The following is a 15,095-nucleotide window of genomic DNA, read 5'->3' as shown; positions in this document are numbered from 1 at the left end:
GTAAGTGGTATACCTTCTTCCTCTATACCTTCACTCCTTAAATGACATAGATTCTCTCAAGAATCAAGAAAAAATACAGCACCAGGTTCTGAGTATTTATTTCAGGTAGTGGTAGTCCCCAAGGGGAGAATGGAAAAAGATAGGCATTGCTGTCCACCCTGGGTAAATCATAGCATTACATGAGAGTACTCAGACCTGCTGCCCGCTGAGAAGAGGGCTGTTCTCACCAATGGAGCAAGAGTGGAAGACCCGGGGCAGACGCAGCCAGTGGGTACTACTGTGTGGCAGCTGGGAAAGGGGGTTTGAGGAGCCCTGCTTCATAAGTCTGCGCCTAATATTGGGAGAAGAAGGACGAAACTGGTTAGCCATGGACAAGGGCAGCCTATTTACTTCTCCAAAGAAGAGGACATACCTATATCTCAGGTTTACTTGGCCTTGATCCTAGCTCCTTCCCCTCCTCCTCACAGATAAAGTTCATCCTCTCTTGTTCCTATGGTAACCTCTGTCCATTCCTCTCTCCCTATTAGCTTCCCTACATTGTACACCTTGGCACTCCAGGCCTGGGGATCTCCCCTTCCCACAGGTGGAGAACTCACTTCACCCAACCTCTACCACTCTGGATATAGTTAATAACAACAGCTATCAATATCATCGTTTTTGCACTCTCGTTTCAAAACAAGGTGCTTTGTCCACATTGTCTCTAATGCTGACAATAGCCCCACAGAGCAGGTATTAGTTTTTGCACTTTTCAGAGGCTCAGAAAGATTAAGTTACTTCCCCAAGATCCCACCAGCAAGACTGCAGTCCAGGCCTGTTTAATTTCCAAGTCTGGGCTCTTTCCTGGACACTGTACTTCCTCAAAGGGAGTGGTGATTCCTTCTCCCCTTGAGGAAGAGTAAGTGATGGTAATAAGAAATAGGGGGTGTCAGCTTGATGGTGGGGTACTCACCTATATATCAGAGATGCAAGCACCATAGCCATCAACGCCAGCAAGATGCCCATGAGCAGGGGAGCCTGTCCAAGGCCTGCTTCTTGATCTGTGAGTGGAATTCCGGACACTGCTTCAGTGTCTGCTCCTTACCAGATAGCCTCTGTCCACTCCCCTTCATTACCCCAGCTCTTGTTCAAGTACCTACCAGGCATGACAAGCTGGGTGCTGACCATTGCTAAGCTGTTGGCATCAGCCAAAGACACATTGAGGCAGTAGGTCCCCGAGCCGCCCGTCAGTACCTGGTGCAGGACCAGCTGGCAGTCTGGGCTGGGTAGCACAGGCTGACACAGCCGCTGGGCAGGGGGCTGACACCCTGGTGATGATATGTCCATACAGGCTTCCTTGGGCAGCCTGGGAGAGGGGTCATGTTATGTCAGGAGTTCTGCGAAGGAACACTAGACACCAGAGAGCAGGGCAGCAGTCAACCCAGGAGTTCTCAGGGCCACCAGTGGGACACTTACCCGCCTTGGCAAGACACAGTCAGCTCAAATGCATCCCCTTCACTAGATGGCACAGCCTGTAGGATCTCAGCATTCTCAATACCCTCTGCAAAGTTGCAAGATTTTAAGTATGGGATTCTCCTACCAGAACTCCTCAAAGGCCCATAGAGAGAAAAACCCTAGGCTACTTCCCCAATCCCATCCCCATGCCTTCAAATGAAAACCATGGGATTTGGGTATTCTTGTCCAGGTAAGTAACTCATTCCATAGTATGCTTCCACTGGCAGCTCTAAGCAGCATATGTCTCCCTCCACCAGCCCCCGCTGCAGGCAAGACTCACGGACAATGTCCAGGGTGAGAGAAAAGGAGCCATATCGATATAGAACACAATCCAAAGAGACTTGTCGCTTCACCAGGTTTAAGGTGGCTGTACTGTCCAGCAGGGGGCTCTGGGAACCTGGCAGGAGAGGGTTGAAGAGGGAAAGTCAAGAGACAAATGACTCACCTGAAAACAGAGGCCAAGCAGGCATTTTCCCAGGTAGAGCTAGAGCTACTGGATTCAGGCTTGGACTCAGACAAGATCTGGGAAATCTCATTTTATAGATAAGGAAACCGAGTCCCTGAAGGATATATGACTGTCCCAGAGTCACACAGGGGTAGAGCTGGAGTTGTAAAAAATCCCAAATGTTTATCCCACTCCACACTGTGCCAGGTCCTGAGCTAGACACTCGACATATGTTAACTCCTCTAAACATCGCTATCTCATTCCTCCTTTTTCAGTGTGTTCTTATCACAATTTCAGGTTGATCTGCTTCAAGTTGAGATTCCAGGGATGAGAAACGGAATTGGAATCTGGGAAAGATTTCTATGCATTTACATTTGTACAGGAAATGAGATATAAATATATATATATATATGATCACAGTCTGTTCCCTGGCCTGCCCCTCAGGGAATAGCCCTCCTCAGGGATAGAGAAGCAACAAGCTCTCTCTCTCTCCTGGGCCTAGGAGAAGATCCTGACTTCCTAAACTCCACATTTATTCCATGTTATTAAGAGAGACTTGAGGGCTTTAAAACCACTGAGGGCCCCAGGGGACTCCATTGCTAAGCAAAGGATAGGTAACATCTGAGTCCTGAGTAAATCTTTCAGCTCTTTAGTAACAAATGCCCCATCTCAATAAATCTCATTCACATTGGCCCTCTTACCTGTAATACCTTCTGTAGGCATGAATGAGCTGGCATCTGGACCCCCAGACTCAGGTGTGGGTACTTCTCCTGCTGTGGTCTCCACCAGCTCTGTAGTTGTTACCTGTGCAACTGTGGTTTCAGAGGGCTCTGCAGTTGACACTTCGGGTGTACCTATGGCCTCTGCAGTTGGCATCTCTGCAAGTGTGGTACCTATGATCTCTGAGGTTGGTATTTGCTCAGGTGTAGTACCTATTCCCTCTTCAGTTGGCACTTGTACAGATATAGTACCTATAACCTCTGTCGTTGGTATCTGTACAGCTGTGGTTCCAGAGGGCTCTGCAGTTGGCACCTGACCAGGTGTAGTACCTACAACTTCTGCTGTAGGTACTAGCCCAGCTGTAGTGCCAGGGGCCTCTGCAGTTGGCACATACCCATCTGTGGTGCCTGGAACTGGGGAGGAGCCACAGGAGGTGAGAGGAATGGCAGCCTGAAGCACCACTCGGGCAGTGACTGGGCCAGACTCTAGGTAAGTGTGAGTGACCACAAGTGCCCGAGAGATCAAGGTCCCAGTACTGTCTCCAAAGTCCCAGGTATAGTAGAGGTCTGCCCCAGACAAGTAGCCACTGGGGTCATGGAGCTGGAGGGCAAAGATCAAAGGTTGATTTCTCAAGAAGCGCTTGTTTCCTCCATCCAAGGCCTGTAGCTGGGACACGCTCACAGAGAATGGCACCTGGTCTGGGATTGGAACCAATAAAAGGGAAAAACACACCTGAGCCACAGCTTCTCCTCTCATAGCCACACCCTCCAATTCTAAGCTGATTGACCATCCCTTCACTGGCTCCAAGCCCCACATTCCTCTGCCTAGGTATTCCTGGCTCTGCCCCTTTAAGGTTATGCACCACTTTCCATTTCCCCTTCCAGTCTAGCCAAGCCTCCCCACCTTCTTCTCCTGCCTCTACAAGGATTGGCCTTGCCCCTTCCTAAATCCTTACCGGTAATGGTGAAGGCTGAGCGGGAGTGAGCGAGGGGCACGTAGCTTTGGGCCCCTCGACGGTGGTAGACAGTTACTTCCATGGTATGTATGCCCAACTCTGCTGTGCCTGTCTCAATGCTCAGCCCAGATGCTGGACCCCCCAGAACTTGCCAGTATTGGCCTGAGGTTTTTGGAAAGAAAAACATGGAGGGTGGGGGTTACCAGCCAAAGAAAGTCGACTGAGGGGAAGGATTAGATAGGGCACCAGAGAAGGAAGGCCAGTAGATATATTAAGGATGGTTATTTTAGAGGGTATTTGGAAGGTTGGAAGGGGGGCAGGAAAGGAGTCCTAATGAGTGGTTCCATGGGATGGGGCTATAATTGAGGAAGGACTCCCAGAAAAAAACTATAATAGAGAGAGTTGGAGGGGGCCAGGTGCTATGGAAGAGGAAAGAACCACAAGGGAAATAATTAGGGAAAACCACAGAGCTTAAAGGGTGGGACCAAAAGGAAAGGGGATCAGGAAGAAAGAGGTAAATTAAAGCGTGGATTACGGGCCAGAGCAGGGAGTCTCTCACCCCAGGTCTTCCAGACATAAACAAATCTTCTCCTCTGAAACCAAGGGCCAGATGGGCAGGCCTCTCCATCAGGAAAGATGCAGGCATCATCAGGTTCCTGGGGGTATACTGGCTGTCCTTCCCATACCTGGCTCCCTGAAAGGTAGATACAGAGTCACCCTCAAACCCTGGCATTCCTTTCTGTACACCAAACCCCTAACATGGCTCCCAGAGAGGGGCTCTGGGAATAATTCCTAGCTACAAAGTACATTCCCCTTGGTACAATCCATTTGGGGTGGTAGTGGGAAGAATAGAAACTACAGTTAAAGATTCATATGTATATACTTACATAGGAAAGAAGTTGGAAGGCCATATATCAAAATGTTTAGAGTTATTTGCTCTAGCTAGTGAGATAAAAAGAAAAAAACCACCAGCTTGCATTTATTGAGCCTTTGCTATAGGCTAGGGTAGGCATTATGTTAAATTCTTTATATATTATCACATTTTAATCCTTACAATGATCTTCCAAGGTAAGTATCATCCTCATTCCATGAAGAGAGGAATGGAAGCACACAACAGTTGAGTATCTTGCTCAGAGTCACAAACTGGTAACAGGTTTATTTATTTATTTATTTCCATTTGTTTGTTTGTTTGTTTGTTTTTTGGTAACAAGTTTAAATCCAAGTCTAACTTCTACGTCTACTGAGTCCTCTGTCCCCCATTTTGGAGGCTATAATTCTTTACATTTTTATTTATGTTCTCTAATTTTTCTACAATGAATATGCATTACATACATAATTTGTTAAAAAATAAAAATTAGAGGAGAGAGGGGGCATTCCCTGAGCTCACTGGGGATAGATACCAGGGAATCTGAGCCCCAGGAATGAGGGTCTGGAGTAGAGAAGTACTCACCATTGATGACAGTGTTGTTGGCCCAGATGACTCGCCCATCTGACATCACCTTTTGGCTTTCAGGGAAGTGCAGGGAAATGGAAAAGGAGGCATTTGCCCCGACCAGCGTAGGCCCATCATTACTGACCTTCAGGGACACCTGGCCACCTGAGAATGGCAGCTGCATTAGCTGGGATTCCTTTGGCTTCCCCTCCTCATCTACTTTTCTCCCAACTTTCTTCTCAAGCTACATTCAACCCAGTTCTTGCTCCTCTCCCCACCCCATTCCCATCATATCCTCCCTAGAAATTGCCAAGTTCCTACCTCTCCAGCAGTCAGGGTGCTGGATTTCTCTCCACTCCGGATAGAGCTCCCTATTCCAGGCTTTAGTTCTGAGCTGTCTAGAAACACCACGCCAGTCCCAGTCTCTGGGTCCTAAAAGAAAGGTACCAAGAGGGCCCTAGGATCCTCACTCAGTCTCTTCTCAAAGGATAACATGGTCTCATGTGGCCCCACTCATCTCATATTCAAAGTTCATTTTAAATTAATATAATATTGTACGTCGACTATAATTGAAAATAATATATATATATAATTTTTAAGTGCATTTTAATGTACTGGGTACCCACTGTGTACCAGGCAATATGCTAGGTACAAAGCACTTAAGAAATGAATAAAACATGGCCCTGAAGAGATTCAAAGTAAAGTATAGGAAATAGACAGATACATAAATTTCTTTTCTTTTTTTATTTACTATTTTATTATTATTTATGCCTACAGCACCTGGTCTTCCTAGGTGGTCTCCCATCCAAGTACTAATCAGGCTCAACTCTGCTTAGCTTCTGAGATCAGACATGTGGCTTATTCAGGATAGCATGGCCATAGACCATGGACTATGGCTCCACTGGAGTGTGAACCCAGGACCTTCTGCATGTAAAGCAGGTGTGCTAACCACTACACTATGGAACGACATTCCATATACATAAATTACTATAATTTATGGCTGTTTAATATGAGCTATAGCAGACATGCATAAAGTACAACTAAATGAAGAACTAAACAGATTAGTTCTACTCTGGCAGACAGGGAAAGACTTTAATGAGGACTTAGCCTGTAGGATGAAGCACTCCAGGCAGAAGGCCCCGTACAAGCAGATGTAAGCGTGGAAACATGGCATAATAGGGAATTACTAGCAATATGGTTGATGCACGCTATGAGAGATGAGGCCAAGAAGACTGTTTGGAGGCTTTGAGTGCCAAGCAAAGGAATTTGGCTTTTATCTTGTAGGCAAGGGCACCTTAGAAGATTTTGTTTGTTTTATTGAGATATAATTCACATACATAAAATTCACCCTTTAGAATCTTTTCAAATATGATCAGAAATGTGTTTTTAGAAGTGTCAATGTGGCAAGCGGTGAGGAGGATGGATCAGAGGTAGGCAGAAGTTGGGGTTGGGGATAGAGCAGACAAAATTATGACAACTGATTGGCAATGGTCTGAGAAAAAAGGATATGATGGATTTCCATATGCATCCCCCACATCCAGCAACTATCAACATTTTGCCACATTTACTTTACCTATCCTTTGTTATTGTTGGTTGTTTGTTTTTTGGCTAAAGTATTTAAAAGCAGATCTCAGATATCTTGTTACTTTAACCTTACACATTCAGTATGTATCTGTAAATAAATAAATAAATAAATAAATAAATATTGAATAAGTATTGTTATTTCACTCTAGACAAAATTATCAAATGCAGTCCATATAAGATTTCATGAATATCTAATATGGCTTCTTAAGACTTTAAAAATCAGGATCCAAAAAGTAAGCACAATCTTTTAAGAGCCTCAGGTGAACAAATATGAACAGAATGTTTCCAGAATACATTAAGGAAAATAGTAAAAGAAAGATATGAAACAGCAGTATGACTAAGGAAAGTCAGATCAAGGAGAATATTCTCAAAGTCTGTGAAACCAGGAATCTAGAGAAAAAAAGAGGAAACTGGGATATGGTGTATATATTTCACCACAGCAGAAACTATTCCCACTCTGTTTCTAATTTGTACTGGAAACCTAGTTGATTCTGCACAGGGAGGATCTGGAATCATCTCTTTGAGCATCCAATCACTAGAGCAAGAGAATCATAAGATGCCCCATTCTTTCTCCACTCCCAACCCTCCCTCCTCAGAGCAGCACATGACATTCCAGACCCTCTCACGACTCCTCACCCCCATCTCTTGCTCCTGTCACGAGGCCCCAATCCCCCAGAGCCCTTTCATGTGATGCTCAGCTGAGACCCCTCTGCGTGTCTCTTCCAGCTCCAGGACAAAAGCCTGGGCTGTGTTCACCCATCCCCATCCCAAAGAAAGGAGGTGGTGCTTCCTCACCCTTTTTATCCAATACCACATTTTCTTACTCCTCACTTTAAATACCCTATCTCAAGTGCCTGAGATATTTCCTAAAAGAGTCTCCCACTCATTTCACCCTCTTGGAGCCCCTGCTCCAGGTCATTGTCCAGAGAGCCTCAGAATTAGGGCCACAGAGACCCACTGTCCTCTTGCCCTTTTAAGTATATGGGATTATTTTCAGGCTCAATCCCAAATCTCCATGTGGGGCGAGGGCTCAAGAACCCATATCCCCACTAAATCGAATGAGAGGGAGAAGACTAAAGTGTTCTTGTATCTCCCATTATAAGAGGAAAAACCAAAGCAGGTGTGCAACCTCAAATTCACACTTATTCATATCCACACTCACCTTCTGTGGCCCCCACAGCTAGAAGAGCACCCATCACAGCCACATGGAGAAGGCATTTTCTCTGCACCAGATCCATCCTGTCTTCCTTCCAGCAACCAAAGTCGCTGGGGGGAGCTGGGACAAGCCCCTATATAAGAAAGGGGTGCTCATTTGCATAGCCCTTCCTCTTCTCCCTCTAGGAGAGTCCTGGAAGGGGCAGGACTGGAGAAAGGCAAAACTGACAAGGGCTCCTGGTCCCTGGACATCTCACTACTCAATGAGTTTCTAGTTTCACTGGGTCACTCTAATGTTTATTGAGAAAGAATTGACTGAAGGGCAGCTACGTAACTAACGTATACCTGACACACACAATTCATTACGGTACGGGAGAGTGAATGAATCTGTTGTTTGAATCAAGCCAGGAACCTCTCAAAAAGACAGAAACAGAGACCCTGCATCCAAAAACATAGACAATATCGGAGTAGGCTGAGAGGCTGAGGCAATGGCTCCTGCGAAACCCAGGAAACTCTTACAATGAGATTCCCAGCTTCCTGGGCCAGGTGGAATTTGATCTTAGATCGAGACACATTTTTTCTAAGGGTTGTGAAAACGGCGAGATTAGGAAACGTCTACAGACTCAGGACACAAGTAGGAAACTCGAGCTCAAATCAGGTACTTGGAAAGAGGTGTTTCAACTCCCCAAGGAGGCAAAAGCTTGTCTTAATGCCCCACAAAACCAAACTTGGGCGGGACGGAGTCATTTGCGGCGGGAGGTGCTGGGTTATCCCCGCCCACTCTGACGTTGCCCAATAGGAAGGGGTAAGGGCGGGGCCAGGGAAACGCGGGAAGGAGAGGCGGGGCTTCTGGTGGTGGTAGGGAACTTGGTGGGGGGAGGCGGCAACATTGTTTCAAGTTGGACAAATTGACAAGAGCGAGAGATACACTGAGTTCCATCCGGACCTGGAGACGCGGTTCTGGGCCCTGTTTTCCCCTCCTCCGTCCCCGAGAGCCGGGGCCCGCTTTTTGCAGGGTTCCCGGGCCCCCGCTCCAGGGCCGGGCTAACCCGACTCGCTAGCGCTTCATGGAGAACTTTCAAAAAGTGGAAAAGATCGGAGAGGGCACGTACGGAGTTGTGTACAAAGCCAAAAACAAGCTGACTGGAGAAGTGGTGGCGCTTAAAAAAATCCGCTTGGACACGTGAGTGGCCTATATACCGGGGCTCCTACCTCGGAGGCTTCTTGAGTGTCCCCCACCCCCACCCCAACAGGCGGGTAACCTTCCAGGGACCGGAAGATAGTAGGAAGGGACTTCTTTTGAGTGGAGAGGTGGGTTGGAGGACTGTAGAGGATTTCCCTGTGGAGATTGTGAGGAGTGTCGAATCTGTGGGAAACTTGCTACCCAAAACCAAGTGATGCCCCCAAATGTGCAGTGAGGAAGACACAGGAAGAGGAAAGAGGCCTCTGAGATGGGGTCCAGGACTCCCCGTGGAGTTAGGTTTTGTGGGAACCGGTGAAGAGCACCTTTTTGAATAAGAGCCCTTCTCGCTGTCCCAGCCCCACCCTCATCTTAGAATTCTCTCCCTCTTTCAAAAGAATGGCAGTTGAACCTCACTGGCCCCTCTAGGGAGGCTGGGTAGCTGCTACTCCTTTTTGTTTGTTTGTTTTGTTTTGTTTTGTTTTTCCCCCACTGTTACCTTCTCTCTTCTCCTTCACCAGGAGGCTTTACTTACCTATCCTTGGGGAAAAAAGAAATAATGACCTTAATACGTTGCAAAGCCACTCCCTGTCCACCCATGAATGAAATCCTACAGCACCCTTTCTCTTCTAATTTTCTTAGAGGACATCGGGGTGGTATCTCCTTGGTGGGGGAAAAAGAATGACTGGGCTGGAGAAAAGGGAATATTTGTAACCACATTTCCATTTCTGCTTTCCCAACCTCCTCAAGTGAGACAGAGGGTGTACCCAGTACTGCGATACGAGAGATCTCTCTACTTAAGGAACTTAACCACCCTAATATTGTCAAGTAAGTATATATCTGGGAGGTGCTTGACAATAAAAAAAGGTGCCTTCTGTCTGTGTAGTCTGGGCATTCTCTCCTCACCTCCATTCCTGGACCTCCCTTCCCTAGGTTGCTGGATGTCATCCACACAGAAAACAAACTCTACTTGGTTTTTGAGTTTCTGCACCAGGATCTCAAGAAATTCATGGATGCCTCTGCTCTTACTGGTATTCCTCTTCCCCTCATCAAGGTAATCTTTCTCATCAACTCTTCCCCAACATGGGCATGTTTTGGGGGAACCGAAGGCAGGCAATTCAGACCGAATGATGATTTGTGATCTTGGTTTCCTTCTCAGCTCTCTTCTTCCTACACACACACACACACACCCCTTTCTTTTGTGGCTCTTTCCCTGCTCATTATACTTACTAACCCTTGGGCTAGGCAGGAGAATCGAAGAAGTTGAAACTCTAGTCAGTCAATGACCAGATGAAACTCAGATAACTGGGACTTGAGGGCACTTGCTACATTCCTCCAAAAAAGCCCTTCCACCTGTTTGGTGGGAGAAATAGCCAGTGAGTCTCTAATGTCTGTTTTAGGGCTACGTTCTTCACTCACTGAGCTATTTTCATTCTATCAAGAAAAGTTTATTCAACGTACATTCATTGGACACCTTCAATGTGCTAGGCACAGGATATGGAAAAGAGATGTAAAACTGAGTAAGACCTGGTCCTTATCCTCACAGGGCAGACAGTCCTATGAGAGAAATAGCTTCTAAACATGTAATTATAATCTAACATAGTAAAGGCTTTCATAGAGTTTTGGAGGCATGGAGTAGACCCTAATCTACTCACTGTGATAAAGAAACACAGTCCTCTTTTTCTCCATTGTCAGAGCTATCTGTTCCAGCTGCTCCAGGGCCTAGCTTTCTGCCATTCTCATCGGGTCCTGCACCGAGATCTCAAACCTCAGAATCTGCTTATCAACGCAGAGGGGTCCATCAAGCTAGCAGACTTTGGACTAGCCAGAGCTTTTGGAGTCCCTGTTCGTACTTACACCCATGAGGTCAGTCTCTTTCTGCATTTCTTCTCTGCACTTCCTGGAGGTGTTAACAAGGACATTCACAAACTTACTAAAAATATTTAGACAGCAGTTTCTCACTAGATGGAAAGTTCTGACACAAGAGGTCTTAGAGGGTACACAGAGTTTATACTACGGAGCTTACTGGGCTCTGATAAGTATCAAGCCAGGAGAGCTGAATGTATATCATAAAATTATGACCACTTGTCTCAAATTTTCCAGGAAGGTCACAAATTGAGGCTTCAGAAAATATGGCCCCCAGAACCATGGGCTAGGTTCATTCTGGGCTAAGAAGTTATATGTAGTCATTTTCCTTTGGGGAAATCAGAATGAAGGGAAGGATGGAGGGAAAGAAGCTGTTTGTTAAGCGGCCGAGAGTTAGAGTAGTGTTGGGGAACTGAGATGTGGGAATCTCCATGTTCCATACACCATCCCTCCCCTTCCTACTTTTGTCCCCAGGTGGTAACCCTGTGGTACCGAGCACCTGAAATTCTTCTGGGCTGCAAATATTATTCCACAGCTGTGGACATCTGGAGCCTGGGCTGTATCTTTGCTGAGATGGTACGGAGGCATGCCTGAGTTCCGCCCAGCCCACTCTTCCCCACATTCAAGAAAAACTGAACTGTTTCTTGGCCCAGACCCATAGCCCTTTATTATCACAGGGTTCTTTCTCTATAGTACCACCAAGGTGGGTGGTAGGGAAAGGATAGGATCGTTGTCCCTGATATCAATCACAATGTTAGGATATTCTTAAACAGCCTTAGCATCCAGTGTACATCACTTATCCTCGAATTGAGCTAAATAATTTCTGCAGCTGCTTTAGCTTTAGTCTGCATATATTAGGGAGAATGAATTCCATTTAGTGCTTCTTTCATTTGACCTGGAGACCTTATCATAAGGTGCCAGGAATGCAGTGAGGCCAACTGTGTTCACCTTAGCCACACCTTTTGTGTAAACTGCAGACTTAGGATCATGTCCATGTCCCTCTTCAATCTCTAGCTTTTCAGACTGAAAGATCCCTGAGACCCAGTGTTATGTGGGAACTCCTGTCCCCTTTAATACATCAGTGGAGTGGGCTCAGTTTTCAAATCGAATCAGCAATATATTTTATGGTCCTTTATCTGGGTTGTAACTGGGGGCTTGGAGACAATTAGCCTATATATATATAATGTACATTTATCCTCCAGTGCATTACCTTACAATTGCCCATATTCCTCTCTCAATTCATCAAAAAATATTTGTTAAGCACCTAGTGTGTACCCAGCACCATGCTAAGTGCTGTGGGGAACACAGAAGAAATGGAAGACACAGTCTCTGCCCGCTGTGCTCCTATCTAGAAGTGGCTGCATCACAAGGAGGGGGGATGACCGCAGTGTCTACCCCACACCCCGTGAGTGGCTTGGGATCCCTTTGCTACATGTCAGTGGCACCCCAGACATTCACCCCCTCCCAGCCCCACCCAGCCTTGGGGATCTGCAAAGCCATGGTTGGGGGAAGGAAGGAGGGGGCAAGGAGACAGATGAAGGGACTTCATTGTCTCAGGCTCTGTGTGACTGACCCTATGAAAGTTCCTGGGGAGGGAGTCATGGGGCCCTGCTGACCTACCACTGCCTGTGGGAACCTCCATTGTATGGGAGGCAGTTTTGACTGACGTCAGTGCGAGTATTGCCCTTTCCTCTTTCCCCATTTTCAGGTGACCCGCCGGGCCCTATTCCCAGGAGATTCTGAGATCGACCAACTCTTCCGGATCTTTCGGACTCTGGGGACCCCAGATGAGGTCGTTTGGCCAGGAGTCACTTCTATGCCTGATTATAAACCAAGTTTCCCCAAATGGGCCCGGCAAGATTTTAGCAAAGTAGTGCCTCCCCTGGATGAAGATGGAAGGAACTTGTTATCGGTGAGAGTTGGGGGGAGACTCCCATTTCCTCTCATTCACCACCCTAGGGCAGAGTTTCTCCTAAATGAAGAATGAGACCCTGAACTCTGGGTCTCAGCATTTATCTAGACCCTGCTTCTGTCTTCCTATTGTCTCAACAATTGAATGGTTAGATATAGGAAGGAGGGAAGTGGGAACTTTGCCTTAGGTAAAATGAATTCTCGTTTTTTTGGAATACTTGCTGCCTATTTAATCCACTATCACATCACTGAAGTCAGTATACATCTCTCCCTCCAGCAAATGCTGCACTACGACCCCAACAAGCGGATTTCGGCAAAGGCAGCTCTGACTCACCCTTTCTTCCAGGATGTGACCAAGCCAGTACCCCACCTTCGACTCTGATGTTCTTCCCCAAGCCCTCAGTCTCACCTTCTCCCCCAGTGGGGGCCTGATCAGGCTTGGCCCTGGGCTATTTGCCCTCTATCTTGTCTGGCTGCCTTAACACTCACCTTCCCTTCTTAGCCAGCCAACTCTGGGGATACAAGAGTTAAAAGGGAAAATGGGTGAAAATGAAAGAAAGCTTCAGTATTATATGCACTTAAGTCAGCCTTTACCCCCCTCCTCTTAGTCATTGCTGAGGAGGGCTGGTAGTAAAAAAAAAAAAAAAAAATGACTGACTCCTGTCCCCTCTTGAAGGACTTGCCATCTCAATCTCTGAAAGCCCTGCAATTATTATTTCCTGTGTTTGGGATGACAGAGACCCCAAGCCTCCTGCAGCCACCATGTTTGTTAGGCCAACTGGTAGCATGGGAGTAAGTTGGAACTTTTGAAAACCAAGCAAAACGAAAACATAGGGAGGGCCTGTTTTGAAGAATTAGGTTAAAAGTAGATCCAACCAGTTTATACCCTAGTTTTAGTGTTTCATCTCACCTAAGTCTGGGAGACTCAAGATTCCCAGTTTCCGCAGTCCTGGCGGGGCTGCAGTAGAAATGATTGCCACCAGTGCCCTATCCCTTCTTTGGGCAAGGGGTGTCTGGGGGGCTCTGGGATAGGGATTATGGCCTTGAGGCAAGTGAAAGATGTTTGAATTTTTCTCTTCCTTTTAAGGTCCTTAGTTCTTCAGGTGCCAGGTCCCATCATCCTTTGAAGGCTGCCCCATAGGAATGGAAGTTAGGGTTTAGACATCCTTTTGAGAATGCTGACACATTTTTAGGGCTGTGACTGAGTGGGAACATTGGGAAAAAATATTTCTTTAAAAGAAGGATAAACAATTATATTTATATTTCAGGTTATAGTAGTTTTTAAGTGGGAGTGGGTTGATTTGTTGCCATGCGCACCTTGGGGTTTTGTAATGCAAATGTTTAAAAATGTATTTTTTTTCTTTTTATGATTGTCTCTCTTCTCTCATCTCTTGTCTTTAAGTGTTCTTGCTATTAACATTATTTGTAATTTAGTTTGTAATTCATTAAAAAAGTTCCTAGTTTTATAGTTTATCTTTCCTCCTTTATGTTCGTGTATTTATTTACCGAAAGAATGTTGAGAATATATGAATGTATATATATGGTAATTGGTTACAGACTCCCATTTTACCTAATCTCTCTGTGCAGGGTACCCACACCACCCCATTTTGGCTTCTATGATGCAATTGGGATAGTGCCAATAGTCGGCAAAATGGGAATTATTACCCCATTTTACATCTGGAGAAACTGAAGCCTTTGTATTTCCTACTTCTTTCCCCATAAACGTGCATCTTCCTCACCTCACCCCCACCCCGCCCCAACATACACACCACATACACACATTCAAGGCAGCAGTTCCAGAATTTCAATACTAGGAAAGGCTTGATGCAGCAACATGATTGGAAGTGGGATCCATGAGAATTCACCTCGACACTACGTTTCCCAGTAAGCTCGTCATTATTCCTTTTTGTTGCATCACATAACAACAAAGTTTCCTAAAGATATTTTATTCATCTTTATAATACAATTTCAATATATTATCAACTGTCTGTATGAAAAATTATTATGAAGGGGCTAAGGCCTCCCCAAGCTACCGCTTCTTGTAGTTGCCACTGTCTCACCCCACCAAAAACATCTCCGACCACCCATGGGCCATCTCCAAACCTCCTGTCCTCTGCGGTCCCACTAAAAGGAAGACGCACCTACGTAAGGGCTACTTAAATTCCCAGGCTCCAGGTCCCTAGAAGTGTTTTCCTTTACGCCCGCGCGTTGGTCGTAGAGGGAGCGGCGTTAGAGTCAGCCACGTCCGGGGGGAGGGGCGAAGGTCAGTATCTGCCTCCCTAAAGCTTCTTTAAACCCCGCCTTGCCTGCCATTCAAGATCCGAATTTTTGTAGTACTGGTTAAAGTTTCACTTTG

At 46.2% G+C, this 15,095-nt stretch overlaps 2 protein-coding genes across 6 annotated transcripts; one reads left to right on the top strand and one right to left on the bottom strand.

Moving 5' to 3' along the window:
• Positions 1-82: 82 nt before the first annotated feature.
• Positions 83-14,943, bottom strand: PMEL (premelanosome protein). 3 transcript variants are annotated; one of them, XM_036236537.1, is made up of 12 exons: positions 14,881-14,943; positions 7,790-7,916; positions 5,365-5,475; positions 5,062-5,208; positions 4,171-4,305; positions 3,612-3,773; positions 2,638-3,354; positions 1,772-1,888; positions 1,453-1,537; positions 1,137-1,342; positions 950-1,037; positions 83-331 (listed from the first exon to the last, which is right to left on the bottom strand). In XM_036236537.1, exons 2-12 carry the CDS (start codon positions 7,863-7,865, stop codon positions 190-192), a joined length of 1,986 nt encoding a protein of 661 aa, XP_036092430.1. In that variant the 5' UTR covers positions 7,866-7,916; positions 14,881-14,943; the 3' UTR covers positions 83-189. The 3 variants fall into 3 exon arrangements, with proteins under 3 accessions (XP_036092430.1, XP_036092429.1, XP_016021265.2); XM_036236536.1 differs by lacking the exon at positions 14,881-14,943 and adding an exon at positions 8,406-8,492; XM_016165779.2 differs by lacking the exon at positions 14,881-14,943 and adding an exon at positions 8,302-8,478.
• Positions 8,631-14,212, top strand: CDK2 (cyclin dependent kinase 2). Of its 3 annotated transcripts, XM_016165832.2 has the most exons (8): positions 8,631-8,965; positions 9,713-9,790; positions 9,896-10,016; positions 10,658-10,828; positions 11,303-11,404; positions 12,090-12,233; positions 12,537-12,740; positions 13,017-14,212. In XM_016165832.2, exons 1-8 carry the CDS (start codon positions 8,850-8,852, stop codon positions 13,119-13,121), a joined length of 1,041 nt encoding a protein of 346 aa, XP_016021318.2. In that variant the 5' UTR covers positions 8,631-8,849; the 3' UTR covers positions 13,122-14,212. The 3 variants fall into 3 exon arrangements, with proteins under 3 accessions (XP_016021318.2, XP_036092431.1, XP_016021320.2); XM_016165834.2 differs by lacking the exon at positions 12,090-12,233 and having other exon boundaries at positions 8,633-8,965; XM_036236538.1 differs by lacking the exons at positions 11,303-11,404; positions 12,090-12,233 and having other exon boundaries at positions 8,632-8,965.
• Positions 14,944-15,095: the final 152 nt, after the last annotated feature.

Source organism: Rousettus aegyptiacus, unplaced genomic scaffold (assembly GCF_014176215.1).
Source record: "Rousettus aegyptiacus isolate mRouAeg1 unplaced genomic scaffold, mRouAeg1.p scaffold_m13_p_2, whole genome shotgun sequence".
Lineage (NCBI taxonomy): Eukaryota > Metazoa > Chordata > Mammalia > Chiroptera > Pteropodidae > Rousettus > Rousettus aegyptiacus.
Note: the sequence above shows the minus strand (reverse complement) of the source record. Positions and strands in the feature narration are given on the sequence as shown.

Coding starts and splice junctions, on each gene's coding strand:
- PMEL (XM_036236537.1), bottom strand. CDS start 7,865: ATGGATCTGGTGCAGAGAAAATGCCTTCTCCATGTGGCTGTGATGGGT. Junction 4,306..5,061: donor CAACAACACTGTCATCAATG/GTGAGTACTTCT, acceptor TCTACCTTTCAG/GGAGCCAGGTATGGGAAGGA. Junction 1,038..1,136: donor CACCCAGCTTGTCATGCCTG/GTAGGTACTTGA, acceptor TTCCACTCACAG/ATCAAGAAGCAGGCCTTGGA.
- CDK2 (XM_016165832.2), top strand. CDS start 8,850: ATGGAGAACTTTCAAAAAGTGGAAAAGATCGGAGAGGGCACGTACGGA. Junction 10,829..11,302: donor TTCGTACTTACACCCATGAG/GTCAGTCTCTTT, acceptor TTTTGTCCCCAG/GTGGTAACCCTGTGGTACCG. Junction 12,741..13,016: donor ATGGAAGGAACTTGTTATCG/GTGAGAGTTGGG, acceptor CTCTCCCTCCAG/CAAATGCTGCACTACGACCC.